Source organism: Neodiprion virginianus, chromosome 2 (assembly GCF_021901495.1).
Source record: "Neodiprion virginianus isolate iyNeoVirg1 chromosome 2, iyNeoVirg1.1, whole genome shotgun sequence".
Classification (NCBI taxonomy): domain Eukaryota; kingdom Metazoa; phylum Arthropoda; class Insecta; order Hymenoptera; family Diprionidae; genus Neodiprion; species Neodiprion virginianus.
Window position 1 is genome coordinate 23603656 of NC_060878.1, and position 15887 is coordinate 23619542.

A 15887-nucleotide genomic window follows, 5' to 3' on the forward strand; every position below is an offset into this window, starting at 1 on the left:
ATATAAAGAAAAAGCGTGAATTTGGTCGGTCGGTAAAAGTAGGAGTACTACATGATCTTAATATTTGAATTTCGGAATTAAGTCGGGGAAAAATTATAATTCGGTTAGGGAAAATCGGGAAATTTCTGCGACTATTTTTAGTGGCCACCATGCCTGAGTATGGTACCAGTGTCATGTGGGATACCGAATACATAAGCTTATAACGATGCTACACTAATACACATGAATGGAAAGAATGATATTCATAAATAGAGAATTGATCAAAAAATTAGATAAGCTCTGAATGAAGGAAACCCAAAATGACAAGATCCAGGAGGGAAAGAAAAAAAACTGGGAGAATGGTCCTGAACCCCAAGATAATACATGACGTAATGAATATTTAATATTTATAGAATATATGACTGGAGATTAAGGCAGAATACTGGTACCGCTCTTCGATTTGCTGGTGAAAGGCGTTCTACTGATAGAGTGCAGGAAACAGAAAACTCGCATTGGATAAGCAAAGAGTGCAGAATATCAGAGAAAGCTGAAAAAAACTTGACGCAATTGTCAATAAGCTATACTGTAGATAGCATAAACTGGACAATGGCAATCCCGAGAAAAAGAAACACGCTAGTTGATATTAAAAAGAGCAATCGAATAACCCGATAAATTTAAATGTACTTATAATCGATCATGTCACAACATTGGAAATGACATGATTAGACTATAGGATCTATTTAGTTTTATTATAACGTTTTTCCATTTTGAAACTACCAAACAAAATTTATTCCTACATGTGATAAGAAAATTGCTATCCCTAGTTCAGAATTACTTTATAACTAAATGACTATGGCCCTACATTGTTGGCAAGATTACTAATTGCGTTCACCTCGAAATATCGAATTCTGATAAGTAAACCCCCGATATCATTGACCAATTATTAGTCAGCTATTGAATGCGATGAGTAGTAATTCGGGTAATAAAATGCTTTCACTGCTAATAATTGTAATCATAATTTTCATTTACTTTTCTGAGTACTGACTAGAGTAAAAAACAATTTCAGGATTTTTGAAGAAATGAAGTTGTTTACTTAACGAAGAAATTCTAAAAAAATTTGCAATATTATACAATTTACTTATTGTCTCTGAAAATGTACAATAACTGACATATAAACTAATATTTTTTTAAATAAATGTAAGCAAACTTTAACAATTCTAAGAAAAACAAGGTCAATTTTATGTGACGAAATCTATTTTACATCAATTTTCATTATTTCAGAGCCTTATAGATTCGTTTTCAAATATTAAATCACTATCTTACCTACATACAGTAAATATGGTGATCAGTAGACTCATTTTAAGATGAGCAACAGATGTCACTTTATTAGTTTTAAAGCAATCGGAGCTACTTGCTAGCTTCATGAATCCAGCTTTCTACATGAAAAACGGGTATCATATATTTCCTAAAAGAAATTGGCATTTAAATATCAATTTCTTTGTACAATATACTACCAGAATAATTCTGTGATCGTTAATTTCTGCTAAACACTGTTAGAAGTGGCAATTGTCATTGTGATATTGGCGTTATCAGTTATATGAGATAACAGGGGTCAAGCAACAATAATGAACGTATTTTGCTGCTAGATAATCCAGCCAGTCGTTGAAAAGGTAACGGAGCATAATCATTAAACAGCTACATGTGAATCAAAAAATATAATTCGTTTTGTCTAAATTGCTTTATTAAATTGTTGTATAGAGGAGAATGAGTATGTTAAAAGAAAGTTTAGCTGCTGCAAAAAAACATGATGTGTTTTTGGCGTCTCCACCAAAGAATTTAAAAAAGGAATTTGATGCTTTGTTTACGTTGGAAGCTATCGAGTTTTTGGTAGATCTGATAACAGAATTTGATGACAAAGTTGATCAACTTTACTACACGAGATTTATAAAAAAATATGAATTGAAACGGAACCCGAAAATACCAACATTCTTAGAAACTGACATTACAAACAGTGATTGGAAAGTAGCTCCAGTGGGTATGTAAAATTATAGCAAACATCTCTCACGATGAATTCATTCAGTTTTAACATCAAAATTTTTTACCACATATTTTGACAAATTATTACCATCACATTCTATAGTAACCATGGTGAAAATTTCTACTTCTACGAATTTTTACAGAAATTGGGTCATTTCGTATTATTTCGTACAAAATCGTAAATATTCATAGGTTTTCATGAAGAATTGTTAACTTTCTTTAAAAATTGCAGTAGCTTGTAAATTTTTTTGCTGAAAAAATATAATATTTCATGAAAATTTACAAGTTTATATGAACAACTACGCTTAAAAATAATTTTTTACGAAAACAATTTGTTGTCAATAATTGTACGAAATGTCCCAATTTCCCGAAAAATTCGTAGAAAATTGCAGAAATCATTTTCACCAGGGAAACTTCTCTCTTTTATGGCAATATCACAATTGAATATAACTTCTTATAATAACGACTGCTTTAATTCTCATTGTGTATAAAATATGTTAATGTTAATACCAAATTAATAGGGAAAATGATTTACGTATTTAGTAATAAAATTAAATGAAAGAATTTCAAACGTTTGCAAAGATTAAACGAAATAGTCTACATTTTCATATAGACGAATATTGCAAATGCGCGCGGCGAAAAGACGGTTGACTCTTTGTTGCACACGATTAATTCTTTATATGACAAGAGTATCTTACGTGTATTTTCACGAAGCACGAAATTGAGGTTAGGGTCGCGTAATGTCAGATTCATTCGATACAGCGCATGCGCACAGTACAGACTAGACCACTTTTAACTCTTGGGACTCAAAAGTGATCATTTCAGTACTCCGCGCATACGTATTCGCAGACTCACTCGACCGTCATAGAAACGGTTACTTTGTGTATGGAAAACAAGCATGATAAAACGCGTAAAACATGCTCGCGTTATATAAAGTAATTTTTTTCCAAATCATAAGCCCCATAGGCTACCGATGCGATGTGTTTCTCGTGAAAATGTGCTACTAAAAATTTTTTTACATTTTCTAAAAAAGTTGTCGTTTGCGTATAACATCCGTTTGACATTGGCTAATCCAGTAGCATTTGATGATTCAGGACAGCCGCCGAGCGTACGACGATCAAATGACGATCCGCCAATCCTGTTCTGAACCATTTGAAACTACCAAATTACTAGTTTCAAACGGCTGTAATACGCAAAGAACAAAATTCCTATGAGAAATAAAAAGCGTTTCAGTCGCAGATTTTCAGAAGTAATCACTGATATACAACTACTCTCGATCGAGGATTGCTTATTAAGAATGACAAAAAATAATCGATTTCCGATTAAATCGATTATTTTTTTCCGATTAATCGAGAATAATCGATTATTTTACGTCACAAACGGTTTTCGTTTTTTACTCCCATGAACGACGCAATACAATATCAATTTATGTGATTAAAGTATCAATCATTATCAATTTCTTACTTACTAAGTACCTATTTGACATAATAACTGAAAGATAAATGAACATTTTCACCTGAAATTGAAAAATATTTTGAATGAAACTATAAATTGTCAATTTTCTTTTCCGCTACGAAGGCTGCATACTGAAATTTACAAAATTTTTGTTCTAAATGCACCGATTCAGGAAAATACGAAATAATCGATTAATTGATTAATTTTCACCGATTCAATCGAGTCGTGTTCGATCAATTTTGGGGGTTGATTAATCGATGCATGGATTATTTTTAGCTTACAAATAGTGGCCATCGTTATCGCCTATACTGTGCATGCTAGCGACTCGGATTTGAAATCGAAAATGGTTTATGAAAGTATATTCACGCATTAAACCGAATGAAAAAGATCTCCATAAATTATGAAACTATTCGTGGAAGACTACTTTAGTGAAAAATACAATTGTTCTACCATATACAGGGCGTTCACTAATATTTATTCGAAAATAATCGTAATCTTTTGTAAGTTGTGTGTTTTATCTGCTCTAATACGGACAGTTGATCAATCTCGTCTGTGCTGATAAATACCACTAACAAATATTTAAAAGTATATTAATGTAGTACTCGCTCTTTCTTCAGGCTATTAGATACAAGAATTCTTGGAGATCCATAGTAATAACACTTTTACATCATCAATTACTGAAGAGCACGCTTATGCGAATGATACGATAAGCAACATTATAATTGTTAATCGATAATTATTTTTATAAAAACAATAACATTGTAGTTTGTTTGGCTAAAAAGTATTCTCTTCTTATGGATGAAGCACCGAAATTGATGCTTTATACCTCCATCTATGGAGGGCAGTTTCACGCCCTTAAAGTGTTTTATGGCCGATAAAAAAATACGTATTGCTTCGTTTTAGATGCACCACACATGTATGATCTAGATTAAAATCAAAGAGATCGACCTGGTATACCTTCCCTGTTAGAAGGGCGGCACCAATCAGCGAAAAGTACATACACACATTGGCCATACTGTCTAGATATACTCTATGGATGCCTATGCGCGTACCTATCGGAATAGTTCTGACTTTTCACACTAATTGTAAGTGAGAAATCCCCTGCCATGCGAGTTTCCAGGCCTGTGTATAAGACCGTGGTAATTACTGATCTCGTTTTTGCGACTCACGCTGCAAGATCGCACAACTCTCACTCATCGGAAATTTCCGGCTCTCCGCACTTGTAATACAACATATACTTTCATTATCTTGGAGTATATGAAATTCAAAAACAATTAACTAATTGATGAACGAATATTGTGATTTGATCCAATGCGTAGTTGCTTGAACCGAAAAATTATTCGAAGTAATCGTATTGATAGTTGAAAAATTTGGTCATTTGATTTACTGACTTTTTCTCAGTGTGAAAATCGTGAGAAAGCGAACATATAGGGTGATTTATTCGTTGCTGATCACGAGTGCTACTCCCTCAGCCATTGCGTTGCATCGTAGTGTCCGCAGAAGCTGCTCTTTCTCATCCAGGTCTCGCGTTCGGTAACGAATAAATGAATCTGTACATGGGTGAAATATTTGTTGATTTTTATTGAGAAATTTCATGCTGTATGGGCTATTTCAGTCGATCTACCAATTATCATAACCGCATGCATAGCGGCAAAGAATAAGTAATCCATCTGACGGAGACATTGTACATATAATAATGATGTTCGTTGTTTATCTAATGGTAATGGCGGATGAATGTGGATTATATTAAACGTCCGCTATTTAATATTCTGATAATTTTTCTAGGTAGACGACTGCAAAACCGGCATTTAGACCTTGGCGATGTCAGTCCATCAAATTTGGATCATTTTACTAAAGCACTCGGCTGCAATGTGGAGGGCATACAAGTAGATTTTGATGATGGCCATTGTCCAACATGGAGAAATCAAATAGTAGGCTTGTACAACGTGTATAAGGCGGTTCGAAATGAACTGTCCAATGTTCTTCCAATTTGGAAAGCGCCGATTCTTATGCTGCGGCCAAGAGCGTGGAACATGCTAGAGCACAACGTCACTGTGAATGGGAAAGAGGTCCCTGGACCTCTTCTAGATTTTGTTTTACTCACATTTCACAACGCAAACATATTGCGATACTGTGAAAGCGGTCCATATTTTTATTTATCAAAACTGGAGGGTGCTAGTGAAGCGAAACTCTGGGACGATATTTTCACATGGACAGAGTCGAGGCTTGACATGCCTCACGGGACAATAAAAGCTTGCGTTCTGATTGAGAATATTTTGAGCGCATTTGAAATGGATCAAATATTGTTCAACTTGAAAGATCACTCATTGGGACTAAATTGCGGAATATGGGATTACGCGGCATCGATAATAAACAAATTTGGCAACAACAAGTCTTTCATCTTGCCTGATAGAAACAAATACGTTAACATGAATCGTCACTTTCTCAAGTGTTACATGGAGCTTGTGGTCAAAACTTGTCACAGACGAGGTGCGCATGCAACTGGCGGTATGGCGGCTTTGTTATTGCCAACAGAAGATGATCCAGATGAGTTTCACAGAGTCGTGGAAACAGTAGTAAATGGAAAACTTGCAGAAATTCAAATGGGCGTGGATGGTTTCATGGTGTTTGATTCCGGGCTTGTCCCCTACATAAATAATTTATGGAAAAATTACGGAGGGCCAAGTTATAATCAGATAAAGTATCCTGGTACACCAAATGACATTTCGGAAGCTGACTTGCTTAGACTGCCAACCGGAGGCGTAACAGTAGACGGGTTGAAGCACAACATATCGATAACCATTTTATTCATCTTTTATTGGTTGCAAGGTGTGGGCCAATTTGCATATAAAGGCGCTGTGGAAGACTCCGCGACAGCAGAGATTTCAAGATCGCAGATTTGGCAGTGGATAAGACACGGGGCGAAGTTTGAGGACGGAAACGGAAAATTACTAACGAGGGGATTAGTAGACAGTTATGCCTGTCAAATCATTGACCATTTATTGGAAGAGTATTGCTCTAATTTCCAGGAAAAAATCAATTTACATACAGCTCGCGATTTGTTTACGGAAATTGTCAACCATAGAGAGTTTCCTGATTTTATTACAACCTACTTGAATGATGCACATGTATTTCGTAGACTACATCATTCTCGCTTGTAATTTTAAACAACGTGTGCTTTTTTGCTTATTTTTTTTTTTCAAGATGACATGCACATTTGGGTGTTTTGTTTCAAATGACATTTTTCTACTTTGATCTGAAAATCTTATCGTACGTAGCAGAAAAATAATCCCCCTGGAACGATAGTACTAAATTTAATTTTAGGAGACTACTTTCAGAATTCAAAATTTTCCCATTTAAGAAGGGACTTCGCCGAAATTTTTATTATACAGAGTTTTCCGGTATTGAACTGACCGAAAAAAATGTAATCGAGAATTCCTTCCTACAAGATGCAACTTGAGATACCATATGTCCTGAAAAAAAAATTTTAATCCTCTGTAATCAAAGTATAGGTATGCGAAAGCACTTATTTGTATACGATTTCCTGCACACCGCTGCCAAAAATTATTACGCATAAACTTTCGTCGTAAAAGATTGAAATTTTTTCCGGTACACATGCTACCGTTACCAAAATCTAGTAAGAAGCAGTTTTTGATTATATTTTTTCTGGTCATTTCAAAAGCGAGAACATCGTTTTCGTCAAAATTTCACCGAAATCATCTCCTTAAATAACAGAGAAGATGTTACTTTTTCTCAATTGTAACAACTGAGCTATATTTATTAATGCAGACGTGATTCTCAAAGCATTTTTTAGCGAATTCAGCCTTCAACCAATTTGTCATTTAAACTTTTTTGTGAAGATAGTAGTTTAGATATAAAAAACGATTGAAGGTTAACTTTTACGTGAAATTGACTTTCGAACCAAAACTTATTCTAACTGTTTGAGTTATGGGTTTCGCTTTGACTTTATCAAATGTTTCCAGGATTAAGTCCGTATTATTTAATGATACTGAGTACCAAAAAATTTAGGATTATAGTAATTAACCCGACCCAACAAGACGAATCGTTGTATTCATTACGAGGTTCATGTTAAATTTTACCGAGATTTAGTGGAATTTCAAGCCGAATAGCCACAGTCTCACGACACTTTTAAATACAGCTCCACTCATCTTATGTCTAACCAAATTTTTATATTACATTATATGTAGTTATTGGGAATAATCAACATTTTTTCATTGCGATACGTGTATAGCCTATTTTAATAAACAAATTTGTTAAGGAATAACCTGAAATCTCTCTTGATTTTGGTATAGCAATATGTACACAATCATAATATTGGAAAATGACCTCATGACGTCAGAGCCTAGTTGTCCGCGCCATTTTATCACCAAATAACCTAAGTTTTTAATGTTAATGGAGGCAAATTGTAATTCTTGGAGATTCAAATTACTCATGCCACATAAATCAATTAAACATAATCAATATACCTACCTACTCTACTGTCTACGCCCGAAAAAGACTGTCAACGGTCAGCTGTCGGCCTGGTTGCATTAGTTTTATTTTTTCCAGCACATGACACATTGCAAAGTCACAATCCCAATAGCATTTCTTTGAGATATGTCTCCTGAACTAATGCACGCATATCAAGAGCTAATGGATACTCAAATGAAACTATCATTATCCGAATGAATCTTTCAGGAGTCGCAAAGATTATAATGATCCGAAGACGTAATGCGTCTCCGTATACGGTAATTTCATATAGGCAGACTGCAAACTTGCCGAAAATAACCTCAAAGTCCGCCTAAAAGTAAAATAAATAAATAACAAATCTGTACGCTATTTACTCGGCCCTAGCTGGACAAACCGCACTTTCTGACAATAGCATGCGATCATTTTACAACAAAGTCCAAATCGCTTCGAAGTTGCAAGACAAAATTGTCCCGATTCTCCAATGCTTAAAAGTTACCCTTAGGGGATGAGAGTTTATTTACCAATAAAATTTTACTTAATATATAATTTTTTCAAAATTTTTGTCGGGTGCGTCCTAGTTAAAAAAAAAAAAAAAAAATAGAATGTCTAAAAAGATTTTTTTTTTGAGGTCATATTCATTGTACAATTACGAAAATTTTTGTACACGTATGAAACTCTATTTGTCGTTACATATGATAACAGATAACAAGTACTGCCAGTCATTGACCTCGTATCACCTTGAATTATTTGTACCAAAATTGCAAAGTGATAAAAAAAAAAGACAAATAAAACCTTTTCTTTTTTGAGGTTATAAATTTTGTTTCGCGTTGGTAATTTTATTTATTTTTTTTTACAAATGCACTATAGTGATATATACAACATATTAAAATTTCAGCCAAATCGGTTAGGTCATTCAAAAGATATGAATTTTTTTTTGATTCTTCGAAAATAAATTCACACCTCTTTAGGGTAAATTTTTGAGAGTTGAAACTTGGCAAATAGTAATCTTTTATCGTTGCAACTACTAAAACAAAAATAACACAATCCGTACTGGGGCATCCCACCCATACTTATCCTCCGATAGCCTTTATCTTTAGTTATTTGGAATTCATCACCATCTACATCTGTATATTGACGCGTAATGGCAACTGGACACAATCGCATTAAATAAACAAGCGGCTCAAAACGAATCGATTAAACGTGTCACTGCTATGGCAGTCGTGCTAAAACATTTTCCGGTAATATTAATTGCTAAATCATCCGAAATTGCAGGATATGACTTTCACGATATTATACCACTCGTTCCGTTTTCAATCGACATAGCAATTGCCTTTATTCTCAGGATTTTGATATATATATTATATGCCGGAATTTCGGTTTTGAATCCTTATTTTTCATTCGGCCCGGCCGGGCCGCTATTTTCCATGTCGTTGTCACGTGTATTTTTTTCTGTCAAGATAGCTGCTGACTTCGTCCCATCTCACAGGCCGATAAAATTCTTTGACTCGAAATGTACTCATTCAGAAGAATGTTACTACAAAAAATTAGGTTAACGATGAAAAGCAGTCTACCAATTTGTTGGGAATATAAAGTCCTTGAGAAAGAAAGAGACTTCAATTTTTTTTGAAATCATTACATGCACATTTCAATGCATGTTTCAGAAATATGCAAATTCCAAGAATACTGTTCGACTTCGAATACTGTGCAATATTTAGACTTTTTCTTTCACGAAGCTGAAGTGAAGAATCGCATTGCATGGGCATTCTTTTGAAGATCAAATAAATATATCATTTTATACCGATTTCTTTTGAAAATTTGCATTGTGTCTTTACAGCGAATTCGAGTTACAGATCTATACGGATTTAGAAAATGGACGTATAAAATATTTCCGATTTTGGAGGTCCGTAATGATTTTGTCTTTGTAAATGGCTTAGAAATATCTATTTCCTTGAAATTTGTATGTTTCCGTTTAACCCTTTCAGTCACAGTGGGATGCTCAGCCTCCTACCTAAAAAATTTCCCATGTCTCTGCCTTATCACAGTTTATTTACCACTTCAAACGATCTTTGTTACTTCGTATAACCCCAAAAAGTCCAAAAACCCCCGAGTGACAAATTTCGGACGGAATCATCGAATTTCGATAGTTTGTTCGATTTTACATACGCCGTCTTGGATTTAAAAATTATAAAATTCAGCCATCAGATTCCTGGTCAGTGACCCCAAAAACCGAGTGACATAATTCAGGCCAAAAGATAAAGTTGAAAAATGTGTAACTGAAAGTGTTAAATGTATTGAAACGTTCAGATAACAATGGACATTATTTTTCGAAAAGTGTGTCCAATTTCTCACTATTGTTTATTTATTCATTCTTGGTCTTCACTTTCGATGATAGAACAGCACAAAAAAATACCGACGTAAATAAAAAATAGTGAGAGTTCAAATAACTGAATTTCGGGTGGAATTTCCCATGCATACATATTATGAATCATTATTTTTAAATTCTTCTTCCGCAGGATGTTGTTTGGTGCCTTGGTGTCTCGGTGTAAGTTTGAGGTTAGTTTGCTATAAACGCGAGGTGCGAAAAAACACGGTGCTACTCACAGAACGAATTGTTTGAAACACCCAAAAAAGTGTTTTCGCGTGAAATCTTGATCGAGTTAGGGCTAATCTTTGTTTGGCAAAAAAGCGAATCATGAGAAATTTTACAGTAATCCGTGAATTGTTACGCTAGTTGAACGTTACGATATTGACAAAAGAAATCGGCGATTTCTATACGCAATTTATAAGACAAAAGTGATTCGAATAAATTACAACGTTATAGATTTGATGAAAGTTTACCTCACTTTCCACTTGGATTGCTTCCCATTATTGGATGACAAAATTGTCACGATGAAAATTGTTTTTACCGCCTCTTATTCCTCGGATATCTTTATGCTATTTCACTCTGGAAAGAGAAAAGTAATATAGTAGGAGGGATAATGACCCGGTGTTATGGTTGTCTAGAATTATGCAGAAGCAAGCACAACGTAGCCACCACAAAAACAAGGAAGTGACAGCAAGTTATAAATTTATGAGCTCTCTATCTGCGTGGCACGTATCGTCCACTTTTTTCTTGTTCCTTTATCGTACAACTTATCAGAAGTTGTACACATGTCGATATCACGGAATAGCTAATTACCAGTACCATGATTATCCAGTACCTAAACAAAAATGGATTTACAATAGATCCTTTTCACATGATTTTGGATTTAAATGGAATGAAAAATATCATCTATGACATCTCTAAGCACTGTTGGTTCTATACCAAATCCTGTCCAAATTGAACAGTATGAAATTCACAAATTTGGCTTTGTTCTTCTTTACCAAATGTGAATACTGTAATTACTTTTTGGAAAAAATACACAATCATTATTGAAACCTTTTATCGTAAACACATAGTGAAACATCTCAGTACCTATATAGATTCGCCTATGTTTATAATTGAAGAAATGCAATCTATTCCTGAGGAGCAAGTATCAGTTCAACAATTTTAATCACGATTTCTTCAGCATGAAACAGAAGTTATTGGATAAATAACTCAAATTACATAAAAGAATCATTCGATGTATAAACTTCTTTTCAGAGTTTGTGGAGAGGCAAAAACATTCTATTATCTTCATTGCAACTATCCTAGCAATTAAACTGCTGATACTAGACATTTTTTTTGACGAGTCACAATCAAATAGAATACAAATGGAATATTTTAAAAACTAGTAAAGTAAAGATGAAAATGCTTCGTTTTTTTGCAATGAGCACGACCACACGATGACTTTTATAGGTCAATGCGTTTGCTTGGTATAGTTTTTACAATGTATAGGAATCGAATTTACGTTGACTTGTTAAATTGATCCAGTTCTTTTTTTCGGAATTCAGGGTGTAAGTAACGCTATGTTAACGTAATATTACATGTTTTGTTATATTGCACATTGAAGCAGGCATTATTTTACGTTTAGATGTGTTTGTCTGTCAATAAGATGTGCTGATTGAAAGGTATCTTCTAATTAGCAAATAAATAATAATTATTCGCCCTAATTATTCTTGACAATTACCTACAATAAGTACAAAGAGTATTGGAAAATGTCCTCATCGCGCTAGAGCTTGGTTGTCGGTGCCATTCTATCACCACATAGCTTAAGTTTTTAATTTTAATAGAGGCAAATCGTAATTATTGAGGTTTCAAATTACTCATGACGAATAAATTAATGAAACGTTACCAATTATAGACCTGTCACATACCATCCATACGCGAAAAAACACGGTCAACGGTCAGTTGTCAGCCTGGTTGCATTAGTTTGATTTTTTTCTACCAGATGACGCATTGTGAAGTGACGACACGAATATCTAAACATTTAAAATAATTATGAATTTGCTACACATTTACTGTACAAAAGAGTTGTCAATTTACAAAATTAGGTTGCAAATCTACAAATTCCGTGCAGTGATGTAAATGACTATTTATCTTAAATTTATATGTAAATATTTATATATTGATCAAATTATTATATTCGTAACTTACGGAGATTTCTTTAAACGTACAAAAATATGAAGTACGGAAATTACCAACAGTAGCGTAACTATCAATGCCTTATTCCAAATTGTTTCAGAGTGGTTGAAATTCTGTTAAATTTATTAGATTTCGACGCAACGGTGCTTAATTTTTTTAAAAAGCTAATTCCCGTCAAAGTCTCTAAAATGGATTCATTTTTCTAAAGTTGACTCGTCAAAATAGGATTTGTCATGTGTTGATCGTAAAATAAAATATTTAACGATACAATGACGAAAGAAACGTGTTTCAGTGAATTTGTAGGAAATGAGCCATCGTGAAGTGAAATTGAATAAATGTACTAAATTTTCAATCATTTTGAAGCAATTTCAAACGAAGCATAGATATTTGATTCTCTGTATAGTTCCATTATTGATCGATTTCGTCGTTTTGAACAGATCTTATTAGCTTACGAACATAATATAATCTTTGAAATTAAACCAAATGAACGAGTGTATCTATAGTAATAGAATCAATTAAAAAAAATATCTAACTTAAGTCGAACAACCTCCTTAAACCCTTATTTATTATATTGAAATTTTCCATTGACTGTTTTTTTTTCGACGTATCGATACAGCGGCTATAGATGATTAAAATCGATTGAAAATTCGGAACGCGCGCGCTTCAACTATTCTCGCGTAACGGTTTTGAGAACGTTATATAGTCTCGTTGCCTTGCACCAAAATTGGATACTGATTGTTGCTTCCTGGCGTTGAGACAGAGGCTCTGACAATGAGTTGATTTAAACTGTTACAGACGACAAGGAAATTGGTAACCGATGACGCGTTCTTTTGACCCGTTCGCTATACAATTGAAAGGAAAAAAAAAATAAGAGGAGGCTAAATTGTACGAGTAACGCCCGCGAGATAAGCGAAAAACATTCACAATCAGCGCGTTTGAATATGCATTCTTCAGACTCGTGGAAGATGAGGTTATATTGTTTTTTGTATAGATGTTGCACGTATACTGATAACAAGATTCTTGACCTCATATACTTAATTGTGAAGAAAAATCAAGGATATGTTGGTCAAAAGTGTACGCAGAACATTTTCCCGACGTTACATGTATAGGTACTGTATTAGCGAATCAGCCAACCTTTAAATTGGAGATTATAGAATTGTGAGCAAAAAAGTGAAGCCGAGTATTCAGCCTGTTTTCTCGCGTTCTCCCACGATTGATGGCAATTGAACGAAGCTCTAAGGCGAATCACGGATAGGCGAGGTGGGGGAATATTACTCTTGAACGGTCGCAAGACTGGACGTATACTTATTGTTAGTTGACTGTCTTCCGCATCACAGGCAAGTTTATTCTATTCCGCAGAGATTCGGAGATTTTGAATATTGCAATCGACGCCGATACGAGGCGGTCTAATCGGAAGTTATCTACTGCTATTCAAATCGAGTCGCATATCGGTCAAATTTGGAAGTGATACCTATTTGATTGAAAGGCAATGGAAGATACACGGAGAAAAATGACAAAACGAGTGTTTACAGATCGCGGTTAAGCATGTGATTTTGTTTATAAAAACGTTGTACTAGTGGTCAAAGGACATCGATAGTCGAGTTCTATTTCAAGGGTATTAATTTGATTTTTCAATCAAAAATACAACCAACTCACACATGCGAAGGTTCTTCGGTATATTCAAAGGTAAATACACTTTTTTTTTACCCTTTCACGCATGTATTTTTTCTTAAATGCGATTCACTTGAAATTTTGTATCATGGGCTTTTGGGGTCGCTGTATGGAGGATAGAGGTAAGGAGAACTATGTCCGTGTATAGAAAGTGTCCATAAAGTAGAGTACATATGAGATGGCGTTGCTGTAGCAGAAGGGACACATTTAAAAGAAAGCGCCAAAAATTGTTAGAGCAGGATAGAATTAAACGGAGATAGATAGGTATACACTTTGTGAAGGCGCTGTTTTCAAAACACTTATTAAATGACATTTTCAAGTTCCAATTAAATAAAGTCATTTGTTCCATTTATTAAATCTATCGTCATGAAATTTTGAAATTCAGGATTGGGTATCAATAATGTCTTGTGGCAAGTTTTTAGGTTATATTGAGTATATTTCTATTTCACTACGTTAGCAGTTGACCATTGCATTTAGGGCACTTTTATCAACTAATCTAGTCATTACATCTACTTCTATATATTGCTACTTTCCTTTGACATACTTTACTTCATCTATAAAGGCCAAGTTCAAGTTGAACCCTTATTGTTTATCAGCACCATTCTGGTGACTTATTGAACCACTATTTGCAACGTTGTGGCGGACAATTTTCCAGTTGAAAATTCATATGACATTGTCTTCCTCTCCTGTACCCTCCATAGGTCGCTGATTACGAATATGAACTCGAAAGTCAAAAATTCAAAGTAGCCGATCCAATATGGCGGATAAACAGAAACAACAAGATGAAAATTTTTTTGGTGTGTATTAAGCTTGTGTAAAAATCGGCATTTAAATTTCCATGGTGTATTAGCAGGAAATGCTTTTCTTCGTGGAAAAGTAAAAATCTCGAATATTTGTTTACATGTGCTATTTTTGCAATAAATAAATTTTGTATTTTTTTTTTAGACTTAGAAATATTTCTGGATCATGTAGAGCCAAAAAACTAGGCGGTTGTTACCAAAAAAATATTCAGATAAATAAAAGGCTGCGAAAAAACGTGGGGCGCTGGAATCCCAGCGTGAATTGAAAGATTAATTATATACGTGTAGTTACGTTTAATCAGCTTCGGTAAATAGAATTCACTGGTAAATTTGACTATAAATAGGATTCCATCCCCGCCCGCTGGTATAATAAATATATTACAAAAAAAGTTTGCAAGTTTTCCCAGTTTTATTTGAATTGCGAGATTGGATGTACAAAATACACAGTGATTTTTAATAAGTAACAGTTCTGTACTTATCAACTGAATGTTATGCCGTAATTTTCACTCGTAAGGACTATCGTAAAATATATGTAGATTGAGTATTTATCGATTTACTTACAATGCTCATAAACAATGAAGATCTCTTTAAAATTATAGATTCAGCAAGAACGGGAATTATAAACAAAAACTTGGATATCGTTGGTTCATTTCAAATCTGTTAAAAATTGTTAAAAATATGTGAAATCCTCAAATTTAACTCTACGATGGCTCATTTCATTCAAATACCGTCTTCATACAGTGAAATACTATTTTTTTGACATATTGACATTGTTGAATATTTAACTTCACAGCATTGCACCGATATTTCTTATGATCAATAAATGGTAATATTTTATTGACTATTGGAGAAGAAGAAACTGATCCAGTAACTTTATTGAAAATGATCTTCTGTATAAAATGCGCCATAAGCCAAAATCGAACCAATCTACT

The 15887-nt window shown here is 34.1% G+C and overlaps 2 protein-coding genes across 6 annotated transcripts in view; both read left to right on the plus strand.

Annotated features, from left to right (window-relative positions):
- The first annotated feature begins 1416 nt into the window (after positions 1-1416).
- On the plus strand, positions 1417-8425 carry LOC124297167 (malate synthase-like). Of its 3 annotated transcripts, XM_046747887.1 has the most exons (3): positions 1417-1649; positions 1738-2014; positions 5257-8425. In XM_046747887.1, exons 2-3 carry the CDS (start codon positions 1744-1746, stop codon positions 6630-6632), a joined length of 1647 nt encoding a protein of 548 aa, XP_046603843.1. In that variant the 5' UTR covers positions 1417-1649; positions 1738-1743; the 3' UTR covers positions 6633-8425. The 3 variants fall into 3 exon arrangements, with proteins under 3 accessions (XP_046603843.1, XP_046603842.1, XP_046603844.1); XM_046747886.1 differs by having other exon boundaries at positions 1417-2014; XM_046747888.1 differs by lacking the exons at positions 1417-1649; positions 1738-2014 and adding an exon at positions 4233-4556.
- Positions 8426-13499: 5074 nt separating this feature from the next.
- The window catches only part of LOC124297163 (endothelin-converting enzyme 1-like), a 38446-nt gene continuing 36058 nt past the window's right edge, over positions 13500-15887 (plus strand). For 2 of the 3 annotated variants that reach the window (XM_046747878.1, XM_046747880.1), the window contains exon 1: positions 13504-14170. The gene's annotated coding sequence lies outside the window, so the exon portion shown is untranslated. Of the gene's footprint in view, positions 14171-15887 lie in introns of all 3 variants that reach the window. The other variant, XM_046747881.1, reaches the window with a different exon arrangement.

What these genes read in the sequence shown, in the direction of transcription:
- LOC124297167 (XM_046747886.1), top strand. Translation starts at nt 1,744, where the DNA reads ATGAGTATGTTAAAAGAAAGTTTAGCTGCTGCAAAAAAACATGATGTG. An exon ending in TTGGAAAGTAGCTCCAGTGG is followed by an intron (nt 2,015 to 5,256) that starts GTATGTAAAATT and finishes TAATTTTTCTAG; the next exon opens with GTAGACGACTGCAAAACCGG.